This window comes from Mytilus galloprovincialis, chromosome 9, assembly GCF_965363235.1.
Source record: "Mytilus galloprovincialis chromosome 9, xbMytGall1.hap1.1, whole genome shotgun sequence".
Taxonomy (NCBI): domain Eukaryota; kingdom Metazoa; phylum Mollusca; class Bivalvia; order Mytilida; family Mytilidae; genus Mytilus; species Mytilus galloprovincialis.
Window position 1 is genome coordinate 74,735,646 of NC_134846.1, and position 21,456 is coordinate 74,757,101.

General features: G+C 32.5%; 1 protein-coding gene across 1 annotated transcript; it reads right to left on the minus strand.

The window, feature by feature from the left end:
- Window positions 1-4,334: 4,334 nt before the first annotated feature.
- LOC143047047 (trypsin-like) lies at window positions 4,335-11,587 on the minus strand. Its single transcript, XM_076220031.1, has 7 exons — window positions 11,486-11,587; window positions 10,890-11,329; window positions 7,533-7,627; window positions 6,468-6,742; window positions 5,608-5,768; window positions 5,207-5,261; window positions 4,335-4,602 (listed from the first exon to the last, which is right to left on the minus strand). Exons 1-7 carry the CDS (start codon window positions 11,544-11,546, stop codon window positions 4,481-4,483), a joined length of 1,209 nt encoding a protein of 402 aa, XP_076076146.1. The 5' UTR covers window positions 11,547-11,587; the 3' UTR covers window positions 4,335-4,480.
- Window positions 11,588-21,456: the final 9,869 nt, after the last annotated feature.

Genomic DNA, 21,456 nt, shown 5'->3' on the forward strand with positions numbered 1-21,456 from the left:
AAACCAACAAAGCAAAATATACCACATAGCTCGCCAATGAAAATTATTCATCAACTTTCAAAGCATAAAAAGAAAAAAAGCAGAGGTAAATATGAAAATTTAACCTAATCGAGCAATCAAACCTAAGTGTCATCATGGGAATAGAAACATGGCTACTGCCGTCAATATGAAGTGCTGAAATATTCCCACCTAACTATGAAATCATCCACAAAGACAGGAAAGATGGCTATGGAGGAGTTCTTTTGGCAATAAAGAAAGAATACATCGCTGACTCTATTGAAACCACAACAACATCTGAGGCCGTTTTTGCTAAATTAAATTTTGGAAAAACTTTGTCACTCATTATCGGATCTGTATACAGACCACCATCAAGCGACACCACCTATATGGATCAACTTTGCGAAACTATTTAACATGTACACCAAAGCAATAAAAATTCAGTTTTATGGGTAGGGGGTGATTTAAACCTTCCTGATATTAACTGGAACTCAACAGCTATTCAAGGAAATAAAGTAAACTCTGGTATCAAAAGATTCAATGGACTTGTTTCTTACAAACCGGCCAAGCCTAATCAATAGATGCTCTCCTTTACCTGGTATATCAGATCATGACACAGTCGTTTTTGAATCATCAGCAGCTGTAAAACGAGGGAAACCGGTAAAACAGAAAATACACCTACAAAGAGCAGACAGTGAAAAACTGAAAAAAGAATGTTTAAAATTCAAACAACAATTCCTAAACAAATACACCATTCAGTCGTCTATAGCAGAAATGTGGCTAGACATCAGCATCACATTAACGAACATCCTAGATTCCTCAGTACCATCAAAGATGACCACCAGCCGCTTTAGCCAACCCAGGATCACAAAAGAGATAAAAGCACTATCACGGCGAAAGAAAAGATGCTTTAACAGGGGCAGATCCTAAAACTGATCACGGGACAAGAAAAAGTACCAACATCTAAAATCAACAACAAAAATAGCATGCAAAAAGGCAAAGAATGATTATATCACCAACATAATCTCACCAGATTGCACTTCAAATCCAAAACGCTTCTTGGGTTTTATCAACAGTAAAAACAAGGACAGCAGTGGAGTGGCACCCCTTAATGCAGATGGCCTTACATACTCAGAACTAACAGCAAAAGCTAACATCTTGAACAAGCAATTTCCATTTGTATTTAACTCCAACGAACCAGAAGACAACATCAAATCAATGGGAAGAAGACGTTCCCGAATATAAGCTACTGGACCAGATAGACGACGTACCATACTAGTACCTAGTCTTTAACATTATGTAGGAATTCTTGACTTGACTTGATAATTATACCATGATTCTTATTCATCTGATATTAAGTGCTGGTAGCTTAGACTGTTCGAGGAGGGTATCGTAATAATTTTTGTAGTCATCATAAATGAAACTGAGTGCTCTTTCTTTTTCTATTTTCTTTATGTTTTGTTCACTACAGTAGTGCCATGTAAGTGGAAAATAGCTGAGGATTGACAAGATAAATGAGTGTTACATGTATATTGAAAGTTTAGAAAGGCTGATGAGATGAGTGCCGATTCTTTTTAGTACGTTTAGTTGACGTGCAGCTTGTTACATATATTTGAGATATGAGTGTTGAAATCCAGTTTAAAGTCTATTGTTACACAAAGAAGTTTTACCTCGAAAAGCTTTGGTTATGAGGCAGCAAGACTGGAACTCCTAGTTTCATGAGGCAAGAAGCTTTTCAACTTTTGGCCAGTTCAAAAATGTTATGTCTACGTGGTTGATTTGTACCTTCAGTTCTTGTTCCAGTAAATAATGTAACTTCTTGCTTCACCATGACTTGACCTTGAAGCCTGCTTTTTGTTTTATGTTGTTATTGTTTGCAATTGTTATTTCTTTGTTTCACTTTATGCATTACCTGTGCTGTTGTTGCTTTCAGACTTTTGCGTGTATTTTATAGTGTTTAATTTTACATGTGCTACTTGGATATAAAAACTGTGTGCTACTATGTGTTGATACTTTACATTTGTTTTAATATGTATCGTGCCTAGCTTTTAGTTAATTTGAATGTGATTTCTATGTATCAATACGCAATGATACATGTGTGTGTGTGTGTGCTGTCTGTCTTTATGTTTGTGTTGTATATGTATATGATGTTATAACATGTATGGTTTGTTTATTAATACCTGTCGGTTCAAGAGCTCTTAAGAGCACATTCCTTCTTAATATGTATATATTCCAGACCGTATGAGTATTTGGACCGTACGCGTACAGTCTGACTAATACTAAGAAGTTGGTCAATTTTATACGCAAAGGAACATGCATTATCAAAACATGTGAATTTAAAAAAAATATGACGGTCTTTGTAGAAGCTATTGTCACCTTGGCCTAGAGTAATAAAATAGAACTCACGGATAAACAATTAAACAAATATGTTATTTCGATTGTTCGCTTATTCACTTTATCCATCTAGTTGTAATAATAACAATTATATAACTTTAAATAAAGATTTTGATAAATGTTTGTTTAAATTTAACCCATATGATCCCGTAACATGTATAGTCAGCTGGACCGTACGCGTATACTCATACGGTCCGACCGTACGCGTATGGTCGGACCGTACGAGTATACGTATACGGTCTGGACAGTACGCGTACGGTCCAAATACTCATATGGTCTGGAACATATATATATGCAACCCGACTTTAAAAAGAGTACTTTACTTTACTTTTAACACAAATTGCGGCAATAGTATTCACCGCTATGAATAAAAAATGTTATTTTCAACTTATTGATCTATAGTCGATTAGTGTCCTGTCAAGGCTAATGTTAAAAATTTAAAACCTTGGTATTGCCGGGATTTATACTCTTGACATCTCATGCAGACTGTACAAACTATATTTAATATTACCGCCTTTGTCTTGTAATGAAGCTTATGATTTTGAGTTCATTATCTAGTAACATCATTTACGTAGAACTACGGAAGAAGAAGGCTGCAAGTATTACCATAATATTTCAGATTTACTTTACAATATGTTTCTTCTATGCATTTAAACAGTCATGGCATTGGGATATTCCTTATGCCGACAACATGTTCCAAAACACACAATAACATATACCTACCAGTGTTTTCGATTGATTTATAAGGTACCCCTAAACCACATACAATGCAAAAGTGCAAAACAAGACTTCGGCAGATGATGCATGTAAATTGTTTGTGAGTATATCATATGTTTAACAGGAAATCAGAAAACCTTGTTAGGCGTAAGTTTCCAACTGGTTGTCGAACGGGTAAGCGTTTTTGTTGTGTGTACTGATTTTGTGTCATGGATGGGTGCCTCCTATCCTTTCTTGTGGATTAACATATATTTTATTACATACTTGACTAAACTTTTATTTAAATTGTTTATATAAACATATAACATGTATGTTTCGTATATAAATCAGACATTGCTTTAAGGTATTTTGTCATGGTGAAAATGTAAACAAAAGACTTTTAAAGTAATAAAAAATATTTTAAAATACATGAATTTATTTTGATGGTTTTGTCTTATCGCGAACAGTCTAATCCGATTTTATTTGTTTTTAATTATTTTATTTGTTTTACATTTTAATAAAGTTGAGTAAGCTAAGTAACCAATATATGAAGTCATTTACTTCTGTTGTAGTTTTTAATCATGGTTTATTAATAATACACATCACCTTTACTTCGATCCACTGTCGTTTTGGATTTACAACACAGGTCAACCATTGTCTTCCGAACTTGTTTCAGAATCTTATATTTGATGTATAAGTATAATTATAAATGTTAATTTTTCATTTTTCTTTAATATTAAAAACTTAAAACGTGACCAAGTGCACAAGAACACGAAAAATTGCTGATACATACTGATAAATCGCACACCAACAAACGGAAACCCTTAATGCAAGGGGTTGAATGCAAAACAGGATAACTTTCTACATATGTTTCCTAGTCACCCATTGATGTCATGTTTATCCTTGTATTGTAGCCTTGTGCGAAGAGTAAAATTGTCTATTTCCACGTCCGAATTAATAGTCAAAAGTATTTATATTTTCAATATTAGGTCAATTTGAAAACGACATATATGTTCACCCAAAAAAGTTTACTCTGGACAAAAGATGTTTGTTTCGTTTTTTCGTGTGGCCCTTTACAGCTTGCTGTTCGGTGTGAGCCAAAGCTCCATGTTGAAGGCTGTATTTTGATCTATAATTGTTTACACATTGTGACTTAGATAAAGAGTTGCTTATTGGCACTCGTACCACATCTTCTTATTTCTATGTAAACATTTCATTACATAAGATGAAGAAATGAGGGATGAAAATCCGTATAATAATCTTTTAAACAAAGTTCTATTGAAAATAATTCTCTTAGTCCTATACTTATAATCAAGAGATAGATTAGTCCTCTTTCGTCTAAAACATCTGTCCCATCAAATTGTTCGTTAAAATTGTTTCTTTGTGTTTTTGATCACGTGTTTTCGAATATATTTTGCAATATCCAATCAACGTAGTTGTATACTTTTGTGTAAACTCCTGGTTGAAGTGGTTGTGCGCATTCTGTGTAAGTTATTCCTCCCCAACTTATTATTCCTTCAAAAGAAACTATAAAATGTTAATACTGCATACTAGTATAATATCTTTATCACAGATGATGTCAATATTTGCGTATGTATTATCGTGAGACATCAACTGTCGAAATGCGCTTCTGGTGCATGGAAATTGGTATCGGTTTTTATAATATATTATTGGTGAGATATGTCTTGTGAATTTAATATTTATCTCTGATCTTTATTTCGAATTTGTAGTTTCTGAATATCCTGTTATTTTAAATACTTTGCCATATATTTATTTTCAAATACGCATACATGAAATGAAAACTTTGTCTTTATCGCGATAACTATTTGAGTGTTAAAAGACCAATTTACTTCAAAATATATTCCTGTGTCAGTCCAAGGCCAGGAGTGTCGTCAGTGCTTGTTTGTCATCTTTTCATATTTTTTTATGGAAATTTAGTGATAATTCGTTCTTAATAGTGCTTCTTTACTGTTTCGCCATTTTCTAGAGTCGAGGTGACATAAAGCTTAAAATATGGTATAGACATTTAACAACACATTTTGTAGAATCCTATATTGATCTCTAGAAGTCTTTGTCATTATACTTCACCATGCATATATCGTCAAATAGTAATGCGTACCTCTTAAGCACCAGCGTCCATCTTCCTGACATTGTAAGGGCCCACCACTGTCACCCTTCAGAGAAAATAATACTGCTTAGTTCAGGAGATTCATTCAAAGTGTTCTGGACTACATATACATTATCAAAGGTTAGATTTTGTTACTTCGAAAACAAAAGGCAGACATGATACAAATTTTGATTGCTGAACGACTAGTGTCAAATATAATTATCATGTTTTTGAAAAATTCAAGAAAAGAAAAGAAACAATGGTAGTGTTTGTATAGTTGAAATTGCTATGCAGAACATCACTTTTTGAAAAATCAAAATATTGACTAGAAAACTTGTCACATTCAACCAATTTCTGTACAAGACGGGCAGATTTTATGTATTCATATTTCAATTAAAAAACATCAAACTTACTTGACATGCGTCGACACCTCCTTGTTCATATCCGGCACAAAACATATTATCTGTGACTTTATTTTTATAGTTTGACATACATATCTCCTGTGGAAGTATTGGAACACGTGTTTGTTGTAACATTTGAGGCCAAGCATCTGGGTCCGGTGTCTTTTTGGGTTCTTTAAATCATTAGAAATAAAATCATTTATTTGAAGAAAAAAAAGTGCGACTGCCTTAGTAAATTTAAATTAATGCAGCAGACCTCTAAATCAGAAAAAAAAATCTCATTACATTTTTTTAAGTATCATGGCTCCCTTTTAACACTGAGTTCTTTTAATAGCACTTTTCAGTTTTGTGAACCTTAACCAGTGAAATTTAGAGCTTAAATGATAAAATGGTGTTAAAGTTGAAAATATATAAAATATACATTTACATTGTGTAATAGATCAAATTTATTCGTTCAGTGTATGTTCTCTTGTGTTAATATGTCTTTTGATTGAGTGAAGTCATTTCAATTGATATTTTATAGTGTTTCTTTCTATATCGTGATGTTACACTATTGTTTCAGATAAGGCTGAAGGCTGGTACCTTTTAAAACGTGTAAACCCGCTGCATTTCTTTGCCCATGTCCTAAGTCAGGATTCTGATGTTCAATCGTTGTTGTTTGTTGATATGGTTCATAAGTGTTTCTAGTTTTTTAAATAGCTAAGATCGTAGGTTTGAATGGTTTCACACTAGTCGTGGTTTACTTTTACAAATTATGACTCGGATGGAGAGTTGTTTCCTTGGCACTCATACCACATATCCTATATCTATATAGATCACTGTGTATTCAAAAGTATATGTTATGAAAACGATGTCTGTCCATCATTTCTCACCTTTATAACGTCCCCATCCACTGATAGCACATACTGTTTGGTCTATGTTTGCATTATCTGGTAAACACACCGGTCGAACAGCAGAATTGTATGTCACAGTCCGGTCAAGTTTGAGTAAAGCAATATCATTGTTAAATGGTACAGTACTGGCTTCAATTCCTTGGTGTTTTAACACTTTGATAATCTTAAATGCTTGCTCATTCGGATCTTCAGCAAACGCCGAAGCATTGTGCAGGCCTACCCTAGCAGTTATAAACGTTTCGTTGTCAAACATCCTGCAATAAACGTATTAAATAAAACTCATCTATTTATACACCCTGCCAGTGAGTTACATTCTTGCGAGCAACCATTTCACTGATTAACAGCTGTTGGTGTTATTTTAATTGCCTGGGTTTTTTTTTTTTGTTTATGTGCTGTTGACGTAGAGTTGATATGGTTTATGGATATACAGTGGTTAAGTATACTTGTCTTTGTAAAAATCTTAGAGGTTCTTTTTTTATGTGTGATTCATGACATTTTCATATGTATGTATATTTTGTTTTCGAAGAAGGTATGGCATGAATTGAAGTTTCGTATATTTAATATTTTATTTTGACCTCTGTTGACATGAAAACCATCCAAGCAACATTTTGCATAAACAAACTTATAAATTACAAATTAAACTCTCGGTTTCTTTCGCATCCCCTAGTTTTCACGGAATCATTCTCAATGATGTAACAACAGTTTTAGTGAAGTGTCTATTATGTTAATGTAAGATGCCTTTACTAGTCTACTATTCATTTTTTTTTTTATTTACATGAAGTAACATTGTAGAAATTAACTCCGAATTAGGTGCTTTCTACCAAAGTTGGTTAATACTTTAAATACAGTGTTATGTTATAATAATAACATTCTATCTAGTTTGAATTATACTTAATATATTAGCATAAACAATACAGAATGCAGATACAAGAGTTCATTACTAGAAAGATGTTATGCTCAGTCGAAGTATGTTAAATATTTTCAACTTTCATAAATATGTGACTTTTTAGTTATTTTGGAAAGACTTTTAAGATATAAAAGTACCTTGAAAAACAGTGACCTGCTGTTAATGCCCACTGTTCCGATATTAGTACTGCTGCACAAGTTGGCTGTCTGAGAAGGTTGTTGAACAAGGAAATCTGTGAAATAATTCGAGTTTAGATACTCAGAAAACGGTGCAATAGAGCAAAGAATTTTTAACGTTAACTATCTACACATAAAAAGTTTCTGGTTATACGAACAATCATTATATGGATAGAAAAATCATTGCATTATAAAACGTACAAATTTGTGTTGGTATGCATTCACTCCTTGTTAATATGTTTGAAGCTGATTTCAGGGCCGTAACTACATTGAGGCAAATGAGGCAAATGCCTCATGTTGGAAATTTCAAAAAAAAAAAAAAAAAAAATGAAACAAAAGATTGTCTTCATATTAAATTTTTTTCACGGAAAGTGTCTTGCAAGAGGCAAGTTGTCTTCCCTCTCTGATGTCGCCCCTGCATGTTTTTCGTAATCCATTTTTCTATTTTACTTTTAGTTTTCAGAGTTGATGGTCTATTGTTTGTATTTCTGTGTCCCGGGTTTGTCTACTACTGTATGACTATAGTATGAGTTTTGATTTTCATTTGAAAACGTGTGGTTTTGCAATGTTGCATGTCCACCGATGTCCAAAATATTTTAAGAATATACTATGCTACTGGTCACAGAAAAAAATGGTCGTTTCTGCATGGTGAATTGAACTTGATATCAAACAATACATAGATGGTACTTTTTTGTTGATAAAACTAGATAACTGACATGGTTTAAATTAAAGTGAGACCACCAATTTCCTGGTATCAAATCATCTATAAAAAAACATCAATGTATTGCCATATGACCTTATAGAAAGGATTAAATTTGCATTTAGTCGTGTTCAGACTCTTTAACAGAAATAAAGGAATGTGGGTGGAGTAAACGTGCACGGGAGCTAATCGCACACAAAGTCAATGCATAGAAAAAATACAAATGATCAATGATCAAAGTTTTTATTCCTGTTTTTAATTTTGATATTTGCTGGAGGAGCTTCAACAATAAAATAATCATAATAATACCGTAAAACAAGTTCAAGATGGTCCTTAGTGTCGACTTAAACAGTACTAGTACTTAAAGTATAATACTGCACTGTCACATACATAAAAAAATCACTAAAGTCTAAGCACAATACAGGACAAGAACAGACAGACAGATCCAGTTTTAATGATTATGAGAATTACGATTTTTGCTTTATCCTATATTTCGATCTACTTTAAAATTGTTCCAGTAAAACCTAAAAGTCTTAAATTACAATGAATCTATGTTTTTTGCCTTTAGACCAGAACATTGTCGAAAAAATAGCTAAAAATTAATTGTGTTTCAAAGTAAGATAGAGTCCGGGAAACGCTCAGAATGCATGATTTTGCATTATTTTGCTCAGAGCTTCTGGGAGCGGCCCCCTGACCCCTCGCCAAAAAAGTTTCTAAATATAGAATAGATTTTGCCTCAGAATGCATGATTTTGCGTTATTTTGCTCAGAGGTTCTGGGAGCGCCCCCTCGAAATATAGAATAGAAGTTTTGCCTCATTATTTTAAGAGGCTAGTTACGGCCCTGGATTTTGTGATGACACAACAAATTGATTTTTCTTTTAAAATATTTAATTGTTGTAAACGTGATTTCGTTTATTTTGGACCGGTCTTTTATTTTGTTCACGTGTTGCTTGTGCGCCTACATATTGGTTATATGTAAAAAGTACTTGAATGTCTAACAAGCATATGTTCTGCTATACATGTTTTTCGTTGCTTGATCAATTATAGAAGAAAATAACTGAAGCTTTAACCGATTAAGTTCTGAATATGCATGTCATTTACATCTTATGTCGGCGTCACACATTGGCATATAGACAGGCGTGCACCAGACGTTTAGAGAAAATTGACCAAGTCGGTATACGTTAGTTGCACGCCAGAGGAACGCTAAGCAATCATTAAGGGCATACGATACAGTTTTGAACCTGTATTTACAAGTTGATGAAAATTTGCATATAGGCTATTTTTTACCTGATTAAATCAAATATGTCATAAAAAATATACCTTCATGTGCTACTTTTTGAGTAAAATGAGGTCGAAATTTTGTATATTTGCTCAAAATTCAGATTTGTGTCCGTATTTTCTTTTTCGAAAGAACGACGTAACTTTTTTGCTTTAAAAGATAAACACAAATTGTTTTTTGTTAAATAATCGGTAATTTCTGTATTTTATAAGTATCATTGAAAATTATGCAATTTTTATTCCGAAATAACTCTATATTTATCAAATGTTCATGAATCGAGGAAAAAACGTCATTTTTTGCTGCATGTTTATCAAAATTAAAAAAAATTGCGCTATTTACAGTTTTATAAAATTTGGGTCACGTAATCTCCTTGCAAAATGAAACAAATTGCTGTTTTAAAAAATAGGGGTCCATGCACTCGTTTTCAAATTAAATCAGTTTGAATGATAAAAATCAGTCGAAAAATGCATCTTTTCCCGATATGTCATAGTTTGTAAACGCTATAACTCCAGAATTTTTTTATGCCGCATAAAAATCTTCATCCAGCTCAAGCGTTTGTCAAGCGTATGCCTGTGCGCTACAATACACAAGCTACAAGCGCGTTGAAAACGCTATAGATAAGTTTGAGACACGTTTAGGGCACATTGTATACGCTTCACGATCGTTTGACTTTAACTAAAACGTATGCCGGCATGTTTGTAACAAACACCCAATAATAAAACGTCCCAGGCACGCCGAAAGCACGGATTATCGTCCGAGATACGACTGGGACGCGTCTCAAATACATTCAAGAGACTTTTTTTCCTTCGTAGCGTGCATTCCATCTACGTTAGACAAACGCCAGGCATACGCCAACATACGTTACTTGAACGTACGATAAACGCTTAGGTACACTTCTCGTTCGCCCGATACACGAGTTTTTATTACTGGGTCGCTAGCTCATTCACTTATATCCCTCATTTATCTATACCACTGGATCAGGGCATTGATTAAGTATGCTAATTTCAGTTTTAAATCATCATTTTAGTAATAAGAAAATGCAAAAAGTGTACAGACTACGGGCATACGAATGCAATATCAATGCGTGATGTCAATATATCTTTAGTGCTTAGCTAAAGATAAACTGGGTTGCTGTCTAGTTGAAATTTACTTTGCGTCTCCTTTTACTCATTATTGAAAATAAGAAATAGCATGACGTTAAACACGTTAAAATTAAATAAAGAAGGAAGAAAAATGTATCTTGAATATAATATGATAAATAGTAAAGACCGATCAACATCCCATATAATTATATTAATGTACTGTTGCCTATGATCAAAACAATATAATATAACATACCATCCATGGCCAGCTTCCTTTTATAGCTTCTCTTCCACCTATTATTCTGCTTAATGAAAACCGTGGTTCTACTTCTTGTTTTCCACAGATTTCTGAATGTGCATTCCACCAATTAGATTTCCAACTTTCAAAATGATTTGTATTTTGCTGATGAAGGTGTCTATCTGTAGTAATTGACTGTTTAGTTGTTTGGTGGTTGGGTAAATTGTGGTTTAATGGCACATTGTAGCTATTTAGTAGGTGACCGAGGTTTGAGACTTTATGACCATTGATGTGACCATGCCCATAACCATTCGAATTGTGACCTTTGTTATCTTGGTTCTGATTATGACCTTGACCCTGTCCAAATTGCGTATGAGAATGTCCGTGTCCATAACCATGTCCATTTCCATTTCCGAAGTTATGTTCTTTTGAACTATGGCGTTTAGAATAAGCAATATCTAAAAACAAAGAAAAAGTGTTTTAAACTGTGAATACATCAGTTTTAATAAATGATTTAGGATTAAAGCTAATTTGTTAAAAAAAAAAAACCATTAAAAACACTTGACAGTGAAATTATAAAATGTTTTAGACTAAAGACATATATTAATAAATACCTGTTACTGCCCCGAGAAATAAAAAAAATATACATAAACATTTTGAGTTTATATTAATCATTGCGTCAGTAGCTCTCGATGATGACCAACAACCCTAAAGTATGTTATGCCAAAGATTTTGTATGTTTATCTTTACAGTAATTGTAAATAATCGAGGCTAAATTTGAACATAAATACACTCATATTGAAGTTAATAAATATTTCATTATGAATAAATATACAGAATTCAATACTTCTAACTGATAATTAGAATCAGTAATGTTATAAATAGACGACAGTATTCTTGATTAGAAATGAAAATGTTAACAACACTGAAATGTCCACAATATGTTCCATATGACGTTGTAATCGCGTACCAAAGCTGATTATTCTAATAACTGGTCCAATGTTTGGCCAAAAATAATATCAACATGTTGCCATATTTGAAAACTTCCACAAGTGCATGATAAATATGTTAGCATCAAAACTAGATATCATTAGTCCATGGTACATCTCTTTTATTCTTTTATGATAAAATGTAAAATAAATGTCTTATATTACTAGATTAGGGGGACACCCATATGATTTTCTAAGGGAGAGAGGATTTTGAAATAAATAACACAGCACAAGACAGGACAAAAAAAATATTCTGTACAATAAATATGTTAATCTTTTAGTTTTATGATTTGATAAATAAAAAAATATGATTTAAGAAGTTGTATTATTGTTTTGTTTGTTTCACACCATATGGTCAAGAAAGGCAAAGGGAAAGGTTTATATTGGTTTTATCCACGAAATGAAGAGAAAGGCTAGTTGGGTCGAGATCATTTCAATTAACTTTGTAGAATGGATGTGAATGAAAGTTTGAGTTATGAAAAATCCTTTCATTCAAAATTTTACAAATGTAAAATATTTAATTTTCGTCAGTAATGCTATCCAGAGGAGTAAAATTCGATTATCTCTTATTACTATCAATGGTGAAATCTTACTCCCCTCATGAACGGTGATCGTGGGTTTTCGTTCGTTTCAGACTTGATGTTTAAAAACACCAATTCATTATACCTCTCTAATGCAAGGCAGCTAATTACAAGTAGCTGTCTCTGCCTTTACAAATAGGGTGTTGTGCGATTGCCAATGAATCAATTGTTCTCTCAGACTATAGATCAAGAAAGCAAAATACCTAGTTGCATTCCATTTTTACAGCGGATGACTGTGAGGGCATTCCGGTGTATTGCTATCGCCTAGATTTCCATTACGAACTTTTCGTTTTGGGTTTTTAACCGGTCTATAAACATGATGAATACGTAGACATCATCAAGTGCAAACTCATATTCCTTATCGCTAGTTATAAATTCATAATATAAAAATGTTTTGTTGTATGTATATACACATAAGTAAAACAAATCATTAATATCTATACACACGCATGCGGAAGAATATCTTTGCAATCTCAAGGAACGATGACTCTGTATGGATGATTAAATATTTTTTGCGGGAAAATACGAATGCCTAATCGAATCCATTCTAGTAGAAAAATCAAATTATTACAGAAGAGTGTCCACCATGCACTGCACTGTACTATTATTGATATAGTAGAATAGAATGATATACAAATGCATGAACATATATATACAAGTAACTGTAATATGCAAGTATTAATATAATATATAGCAATAAACCAGAGTATACTGATTTGTATCACTACAATATAATAGGTATTACGGTGAGGTTGGATTTCCTGTCATTAATTTATCATCCACACACGAACTTGTCCCAGAAAAAAATAATATCTGTACATTAAACTCACTTTCAGGTATAGAGATGTCATTTTTTCTGAGACAAGTGCTTGTCGGACCATCCAAAGAACTTGCTGTCATCCGATGTTCAGTACTTGAGTAATTTGATTAATTTAGACATACATGGAATAGATTTTGTTTGACAGATAATCTGGGACATATCTGTATAAGTGTTTAAATCCGTTCTGAATTGGTATGTTAACTCGGTTTTAAGAACGCTTGGTGCAACTCCTTAAGAGTTTGGGTTATGACATGTCGCAAGGCACATTTTTGCGCTAACTTACTTGTCCTCATTTTCCGTTGACAGTCCAAATTTTCTGTCCTTTATATTGTTTGTTGCAGAGCATATTCAATGAATTGATTTTAGATTTATTCTTGTCCTGAACACAAATGCATGAAATACTTGCCACTGTTCATTTAGCAATACACTTTAAATAAATCAAGAGTTCTATGGTTTTGGTTTATGTATGATTAATTTAAATGAGAATTTAGTTAAAATGGAAAAAGTAGCGGCAGTAAATTCGTCAATGTATGATCTGACGAGAAACAAATACCAATTAAGTACTCGTTAGGGGCATACGATACAGTTACAGGGGAGGTAATGTCGTTGCCAATGTAAATTGTTATTTTCGCGACGTCAAACTACGACTTATCGGGAAAAGATGCAGTTTTCGACTGATTTTTATCACTCCAACTCATTTAACTTAAAAACGAGTTCATGGACCCCTCTTTTTTAAAATGTCATTGGTTTGATTACGTGAGAAGATTATGTGTTCCAATTTTCATGAAAACGTAAACAGTGAAATTTTTTTAAAATATGATAAATATACAGCAAAACATGATGTTTTTTTCCTACATTCATGAACATTTGATAAATATGAGTTATTTCTGAATAAAAAATGTATAAATGTTTTGGATACTTATAACATACAGAAATTAAAAATTATTTAACAAAAAACAATTTGTGTTTATCTTTTTGAACAAAAAAGTTATGTCTTTCTTTCGAAAGGGAAAATGCGGCCACAAATCCGAATTTTGAGCAAGTATACAAAATTTCGACCTCATTTTACTCAAAAACTAGCACATGAAGGTATATTTTCTATTACATATTTGATTTATTCAGGTAAAAAATAGTCTATATGGAAATTTTTATCAAAATGTAAATACGGGATCAAAACAGTATCGTATGATAACTATGGCATGGTATTGGTTGCAAAAATTCGATATTTTTCATTTAAATGCAATATTTTATATTTAATTGATATATTTCTTCATTTAAATGCAATATTTTTTCATTTGAATGGTATATTTTTTCATTTAGATGCAATATTTTTTATTTAAATGGTAAAATTTTTCATTTAAATGGTAAAATTTTTCATTTAAATGGTAGATTTTTTCATTTAGATGCAATATTTTTTATTCAAATGGTATAATTTTCCATTCAAATGGTACAATTTTTCATTCAAATGGTATAATTTTCATTCAAATGCAATATTTTTCATTCAATTGGTATAAAAAATCATTTGCATGCAATATTTTTTATTCAGTTGGTTTAATAGTTTTTTTTTATTTATGCAATAATTGCATCATGGGAAATTCTTTGACGCCTAAAGGTCAAATTTGCAACAACGTTTGTGATTGGTCGGTATTTATTTTGATTTTCTCCCCTTTCTTTCTAAACTTGAGTGACCAAGAATTAAAAAAACGCGTCAGCCTCAGAATATCGCCCATCTAACTAAAATTTGGAGTTCGTGCAATTAATCCCAATAATGGCCAGGCAGAGCCAAAAATGCGAGTGACAAGTAATAATAATTAATTTGACACACAACTTGTTCATGGATAAAAACTGATGCCTGCGTGCATTGCAAAAACATCTCCAATAAAAACCCTTTCTGAAGAAACTCCCCTACAGTCTTCACATTGAAATAAAAAAATATATATACATAGCTAGTCCCCCTCCCCCTCTAAGTCCAGATACATGTTATCATGACGTTCTTTTGTGCTACATGTATATTATTTGTTTTTACTTTCTTGATCCTTAGAGACGTTGCAGGTGGACAAACATGAAAAAAGAATAAAAAGCCTCCCAGGACGTTAAAATTATTTGAACTAAGCCACCTCTTTTATGCTACATGAAGAAAAAAATATCACCTAATTACAACAGCAGAACCAGAGACCCCGTGACAAGGAGATACATAAGCTGTTATACTCCGGAACCAGTTCTTTAATAAAGACAATTCATGATAAATTGGAACCAGTTGCTAACCCATGTTACAACAATAGTCCTATGACATAGGACTCCACTGTATGAGGCGTGAACTTCATATTTAATGCTATCTATAATATGTGCTCTCATGTAGTATGCCGCAAATCATTTTACATTTAGGATTCGTTGTTGAGCTTTTTTTTTTACTGTTCTCATCTCCGAATCCCTTAAATAGACTTTTTTCAAGCCCCACAGTAGTTCAATAATTACTATATGTCATTGCTTAAATAAGTATGCAGGTGGCATACTTCAAAACATATTTTATCTTCAGGACTTTTAAATGATTTACTTTTCAATACTGCATTGGGAAAGGAAGGGGGTTATACAAGTTTATTTTGTGATACAGTGTATAATATTATTATAGGTATCCAACAAATTATATGATTGTACGTTTAGCTATTATCTAAACCCGCACAAAATGTATATAATAAGACACACATAACAGGGGCGGATAAAAAACCTCGGTGTCTTAGGGGGGAGGGGGGAGGTTCAAATTTAGATATTTGTATAGAGATGTATATATGCGAGTATTTGCAGCAATGGTTATGGTGTGTGTGTGTGTGTAGGGAGGGTTTCAGATCAAAGATCGTTTCTATCATTCTATATTTTTAGTTTTTACCATTTCACTCTTTTCTTTATCATTTGATCTCTATTATATTTGTTCCAAACATGCGTGACATATTTGCCACTGGACATAAGGCAACCAAAAATCAATCAACTTATTCTGTATATTTCATCATTTCTTTATTTCTTTATTATGTTATCTATAGGTTTGGTCCCGCCCCTTATGTATTTTTTTGTTTATATATTTGATAATGCCATTTTTTTGAGAAAAAAAAAAGGTAGGGGCAAGGCGTTTTTAAAAACATATTAATAATAAATCTCGCGTTTTTGTTTTGTTTTTTTTTTTTTTCGGAAGTGAGCCAGGAGAAGTCTATTTCTGTTTGTTCTGCTTTTGGAAGATCTTCTGGCTCTCTTTTACCTCTTCTTTTTTGATAGGTTATTAAGACGGTAGAGGCACATAACAAACATGACGTCGTTTAGTCTAAATGAAATTATTAATTTATGAATGCAGATATATAAGAATGTGAGCTGTTTATAAACGTTTTTTATGGTATGACAGTAGGACGATAAGCTGGATAAATATAAGAACTACACGGACAATAACTGATTTAAAGGGACAATTATTTGATATTCTAGGGAAGGGTTTTTGATTGATTAGTGTTTAACGCTACTGTCAACACTATTAATTGGCCTATTCCGTGGTGGTCAGTTTAAATTTATAAATGAAGGATGGGGAAGGGAAGGGAGAGCATTATTACTCATTTCAATCTGTCTCAAAACATGCATATTTTTCAGCTCTTACCAGGCAACCATATTCATATATGAAATCCTTCTGTCACCCACCCGAACAAATAAATAAATATAAAATGGCTCTTATTTAACACAAGTTTAAATTGATTGATTGTATGTTGCTAATTTTAACACCCAGTGACAAATATTTCATGCTTGTTCATGAAAACACGAGTTTAGAAGTCAGGTATATAATACAAAAACGATGAGATGGAATGTGATTGCAAATAAGGCAACTATCCACCGGAGTTCAAATATGAAGTGGATGTAAGCAATTATAGACAATCGTAAGGCTTTCAACAATGACAAAAACCTGATACTGTAAAGTCGTCTATAAAAGGCCCAACATGAAAATGTAAACAATTCAAACGAAAAAACAGCCTAATTATACATAACAAAACAATTTACAAAATATCAAATATGAGTCGAGACATGAATCAACGACAACCACTAAACAACAGGCTCCTGACCTTGGACAGGTAATAAAGAATATGGCAGGGTTGATATAGAAACGAAGATGTGGTATGATTGCAAATGAGACAACTCTCCACAAGAAACCAAATGACACAGAAATCAACAGCTATAAGTCACCGTACGGCCTTCGACAATAAGCTTAAGCATACATCGCATAGTCAGCTATAAGAGGCACCGAAATCACAAATATACAACAATTCAATCGAGAAAACTAGCGACCGAATTAATGTACAAAAAAAAATGAACGAACACAAATATGTATAACACAGCAACAAACGGCAACCACTGAATTACAGGCTCCTGACTTTGGACAAGCACATGCATACAGAATGTGACGGGGTTAAACATGCATGTTAGCGGAATCCCAAATCCTCCCCCTAATCTGGTACAGTGGTGTAACAGTACAACAACATGTTTGTGAGCACTCAATCCATCCCGAATATTGGACAGTGATATAACAGTACAGGAATTTAACAACCTGTAAAATCAGTTGCAATTAGATTAACTCAAGAGATCGGAACGAGACACACACACAAAAAAATAATTTTAAGACAATAGACACAAAGCACCGACATAAGAGTATTTGTAATTACTGGAAATTGCTCAAAGCTCAAAGCTAATACATGTAACAACTAGAACTGAAATGAATCTTGTTCTACCTGATTGAGTTATCAAACCGTACACAACGTGGGGCAAAGGATTTAAAAAAAAAACAGTCTGAGAAACGTCTAGTTTACGTTGTATATAGATATAAGAAGATGTGGTATGAGTGTCGGTGAGACAACTCTTCATCCAAGTCAAAATTTGTAAATGTAAACCATTATAGGTCAAAGTACGGTCTTCAACACAGATCCTTGGCTCAAACCGAACAGAAAGCCATAAAGGGCCCCAAAAAATGTCTAGTGTAAAACTATTTAAAGTCTAACCTATTTAAAAAAAAAAAAGGTATACAATGTACTTGCATATATATCTATATGCAATGGAAGTTTTTGAAAAGCTGCCCGAACGTTATGACAATCGAAATTTTACAATAGAAATACTAGTCAGTACCACAAGATTTTAATAAAACAGCCAGTGCAGGACTCGCACGAACGCCAGATTTATATAGAGCGGCGATAATCTGGAGCGTTTTTTTTTTTTAATTATTTAGAAAGAAAGGGGAGAAAATCCAAAAAAATACCGACCAATTACAAACGTTGTTGCAAATTTTACCTTAAGGCGTCGAAGAATTTCCCATGATGCAATTATTGCATATAAATATAAAACTATTATACCAATTGAATAAAAAATATTGCATGCAAATGATTTTTATACCAATTAAATGAAAAATATTGCATTTGAATGAAAATTATACCATTTGAATGAAAAATTATACCATTTAAATGAAAATTATACCATTTGAATGAAAAATTATACCATTTGAATGAAAATTTATACCATTTGAATAAAAAACATTGCATTTAAATGAAAAAATATACCATTCAAATGAAAAATTATACCATTTAAATGAAAAATTATACCATCTAAATAAAAAATATTGCATCTAAATGAAAAAATATACCATTCAAATGAAAAAATATTGCATTTAAATGAAGAAATATACCAATTAAATATAAAATATTGCATTTTAATGAAAAAAATCGAATTTTTGCAACCAATACCATGCCATAGATAACGTCATTTCTTTTAGACATACTACTTTTTGATATAAACATTAATGTAATCAAATTATATACATTATTTCACTTATAATAATGATAAAAAAATTATCGGGTTTAATTAGTAGAGCGATATATTTTGTTGACAGTTTTTTAAGATATTTAAAACCAAAGTAATCAACAATTTTAGAAAGTAAGATGTCTGAACTAAAATTGTTCTTAAAAGCGTAACATCAAAACTCTGTTAATTGAAAAGACTACTATATCTTCTGGTCATTTTCATTAGATAGTATCTATTGAGAAATTTAAATGACCGGCGATAGATTTTACTAGATAAATTGTCCGTCCTCGGACACCTATTGTCAAAAGAACTTCGCATGTTTTTATATTTCACGGTCACTTACTTTGTTCAGTTTGTAACTGTGAAACATGATCGTTCTTGTTTACATTGTAAATACGAAAGTTATAACGTCATCAAGAATGCATTTCTTTCTAACAAAAACGATGCAAACGGCTAAGCGCGCAAATGTTTTGATCATTTCTTTGAAACATACGTTTGCAAAGTTTACATAAACTTTGACAAACTATGCAAACGATAAAAATGCGTCTGCAGTTTGTTGTTTGTCGTTTGTTAGTACAAACGCTACATTTGTTTCTTACTTCAACCTGATTAAACGAAGTATTTGTTTCTACGTTTGAAAAAGTCTGCTTATCAACAACATGTGCATGCATTATTGAAAGTTTAAACAGGGTCAGTAAAGACTTATTAAACGATGTATTTATTTCTACTTTTGAAGCGTTTAGAAAACAACAACAAACGCGACACAACATTTACAAAATTTTGGTTAGAAAGAAATGCGGCCCAAGTTTGCACATCCTACAAGCTACTTTATATTAGTTTGAAGTATTTATTTTAACAATGCTAAAACAAAGTGTGTTAAAACAGGCAGAAAATTTTCACTTTTGGATTTGTTGTTTTGTTCATTATAATCTTTTAGTACAATTAATTACCGTTTAGTCTTTAGTTATTTGATTCTGTATCTCAGCCTTTCAAGAGGAACCTTTAAGATTTTTTAATGTACTGAGAAGCAAATTTCCGATTTTAATTTAATTTTTATCGCATGCATGTGTTCTTCGCTTATATTTTACTATAACTTACTTTACAGCTATATATTGAATGTGTTATGGCATCTATATATTGTCATTTTCTTTCATGGTATGAATCTACGAAACGGTGATCTTTCAAGTCCACAATCCAGTGCTTTCTGTACTCGTTCGCCAAGACGTTTCTTCGCTGTTGCATATGAACCATTATAATTAAAAGTTAGTCCTAAATATAACGTTTAAATTCATCTGACACAGTATCTTTCAAAAACAATTAAGGCTTGTTGCATTGATTCGACCGTCTCAGATATAATAATAGTGCCATCTCACTCCAATGTTACAGTTAAAAAACGACCAACACTTCGTTACATTCCTAATGCACGAACGAAAATTAACAAATACAGTTGTAAACAAAATAATATCTATACCAAAGCAATATTGTTCAATTTACAAAATCCTTTTTTCTGTATTTTTTTTTTTAACTTTTCCAGATGCACAGATAAAGCGCGTTTCGTGTTATGCCATAAGAACACAAGATCTATAAATAAATAGAACATGCTTTGTATGGTTCTATTCAAATAAAAGCTGTAGGAAAATTTGGAAAATCTCAAAACACACAAAAAAGTGACTTCAAAGAACGCATGTTATGTACAAACATATTTGACTTTAACCGATTCCGTCAAGTTTGGTTCAATTTCAATATGAATTAAATTTTGTGGTGACGATTTCTACAAAAGAGGGGCGAAAGATACAAGAGGAACAGTCAAACTCATAGATCGAAAATAAACTGACAACGCCATGGCTAGAAAACTAGAGACTAAGCAACACGAACCTCACAAAAAAACTGGGGTTGATCTCCGGTACTCCGGAAGAGTCGTCACCACAAAATTCAATCTTGAAGTCAAATATGTCACATGAAATTACACATGCACGCAGAAAGTGTTTTCTTCCTCTCTGGTCTAAATCTAAATTGAAGGATGGTGTGTTTGTTGTGGCGGACTGACGGACATGCAAACATAGGACCAAAAGCTGATAGTGTAGACTATGGTTTAATATTCAATGAGATTACCGTACGGCCTTCAACAGTGACCAAAGCCCATACCTCATATTCACTAAAGACCTGCACGCGTTTGTAAGTTGGTAAAAATTAATCGGACAAGGTTTACGTTATACCGTTATTAAAGAGTTAAGTGGTTTTTTTTTATAGTATTGACTTTTATCTCTCTTTTGTTACTTTTTATGGTCAATATCAAAAGTTGATGGTTGACTGATCTTTAAATCACACGATCATATTATATAGAATCGAATAACGTCACGCGGCAACCAAGCCATCATCCGTAG

What these genes read in the sequence shown, in the direction of transcription:
- LOC143047047 (XM_076220031.1), bottom strand. Translation starts at nt 11,546, where the DNA reads ATGATTAATATAAACTCAAAATGTTTATGTATATTTTTTTTATTTCTC. An exon ending in ATTTCTCGGGGCAGTAACAG is followed by an intron (nt 11,330 to 11,485) that starts GTATTTATTAAT and finishes CTTTGTTTTTAG; the next exon opens with ATATTGCTTATTCTAAACGC. An exon ending in TGGACGCTGGTGCTTAAGAG is followed by an intron (nt 4,603 to 5,206) that starts GTACGCATTACT and finishes TTTCTTTTGAAG; the next exon opens with GAATAATAAGTTGGGGAGGA.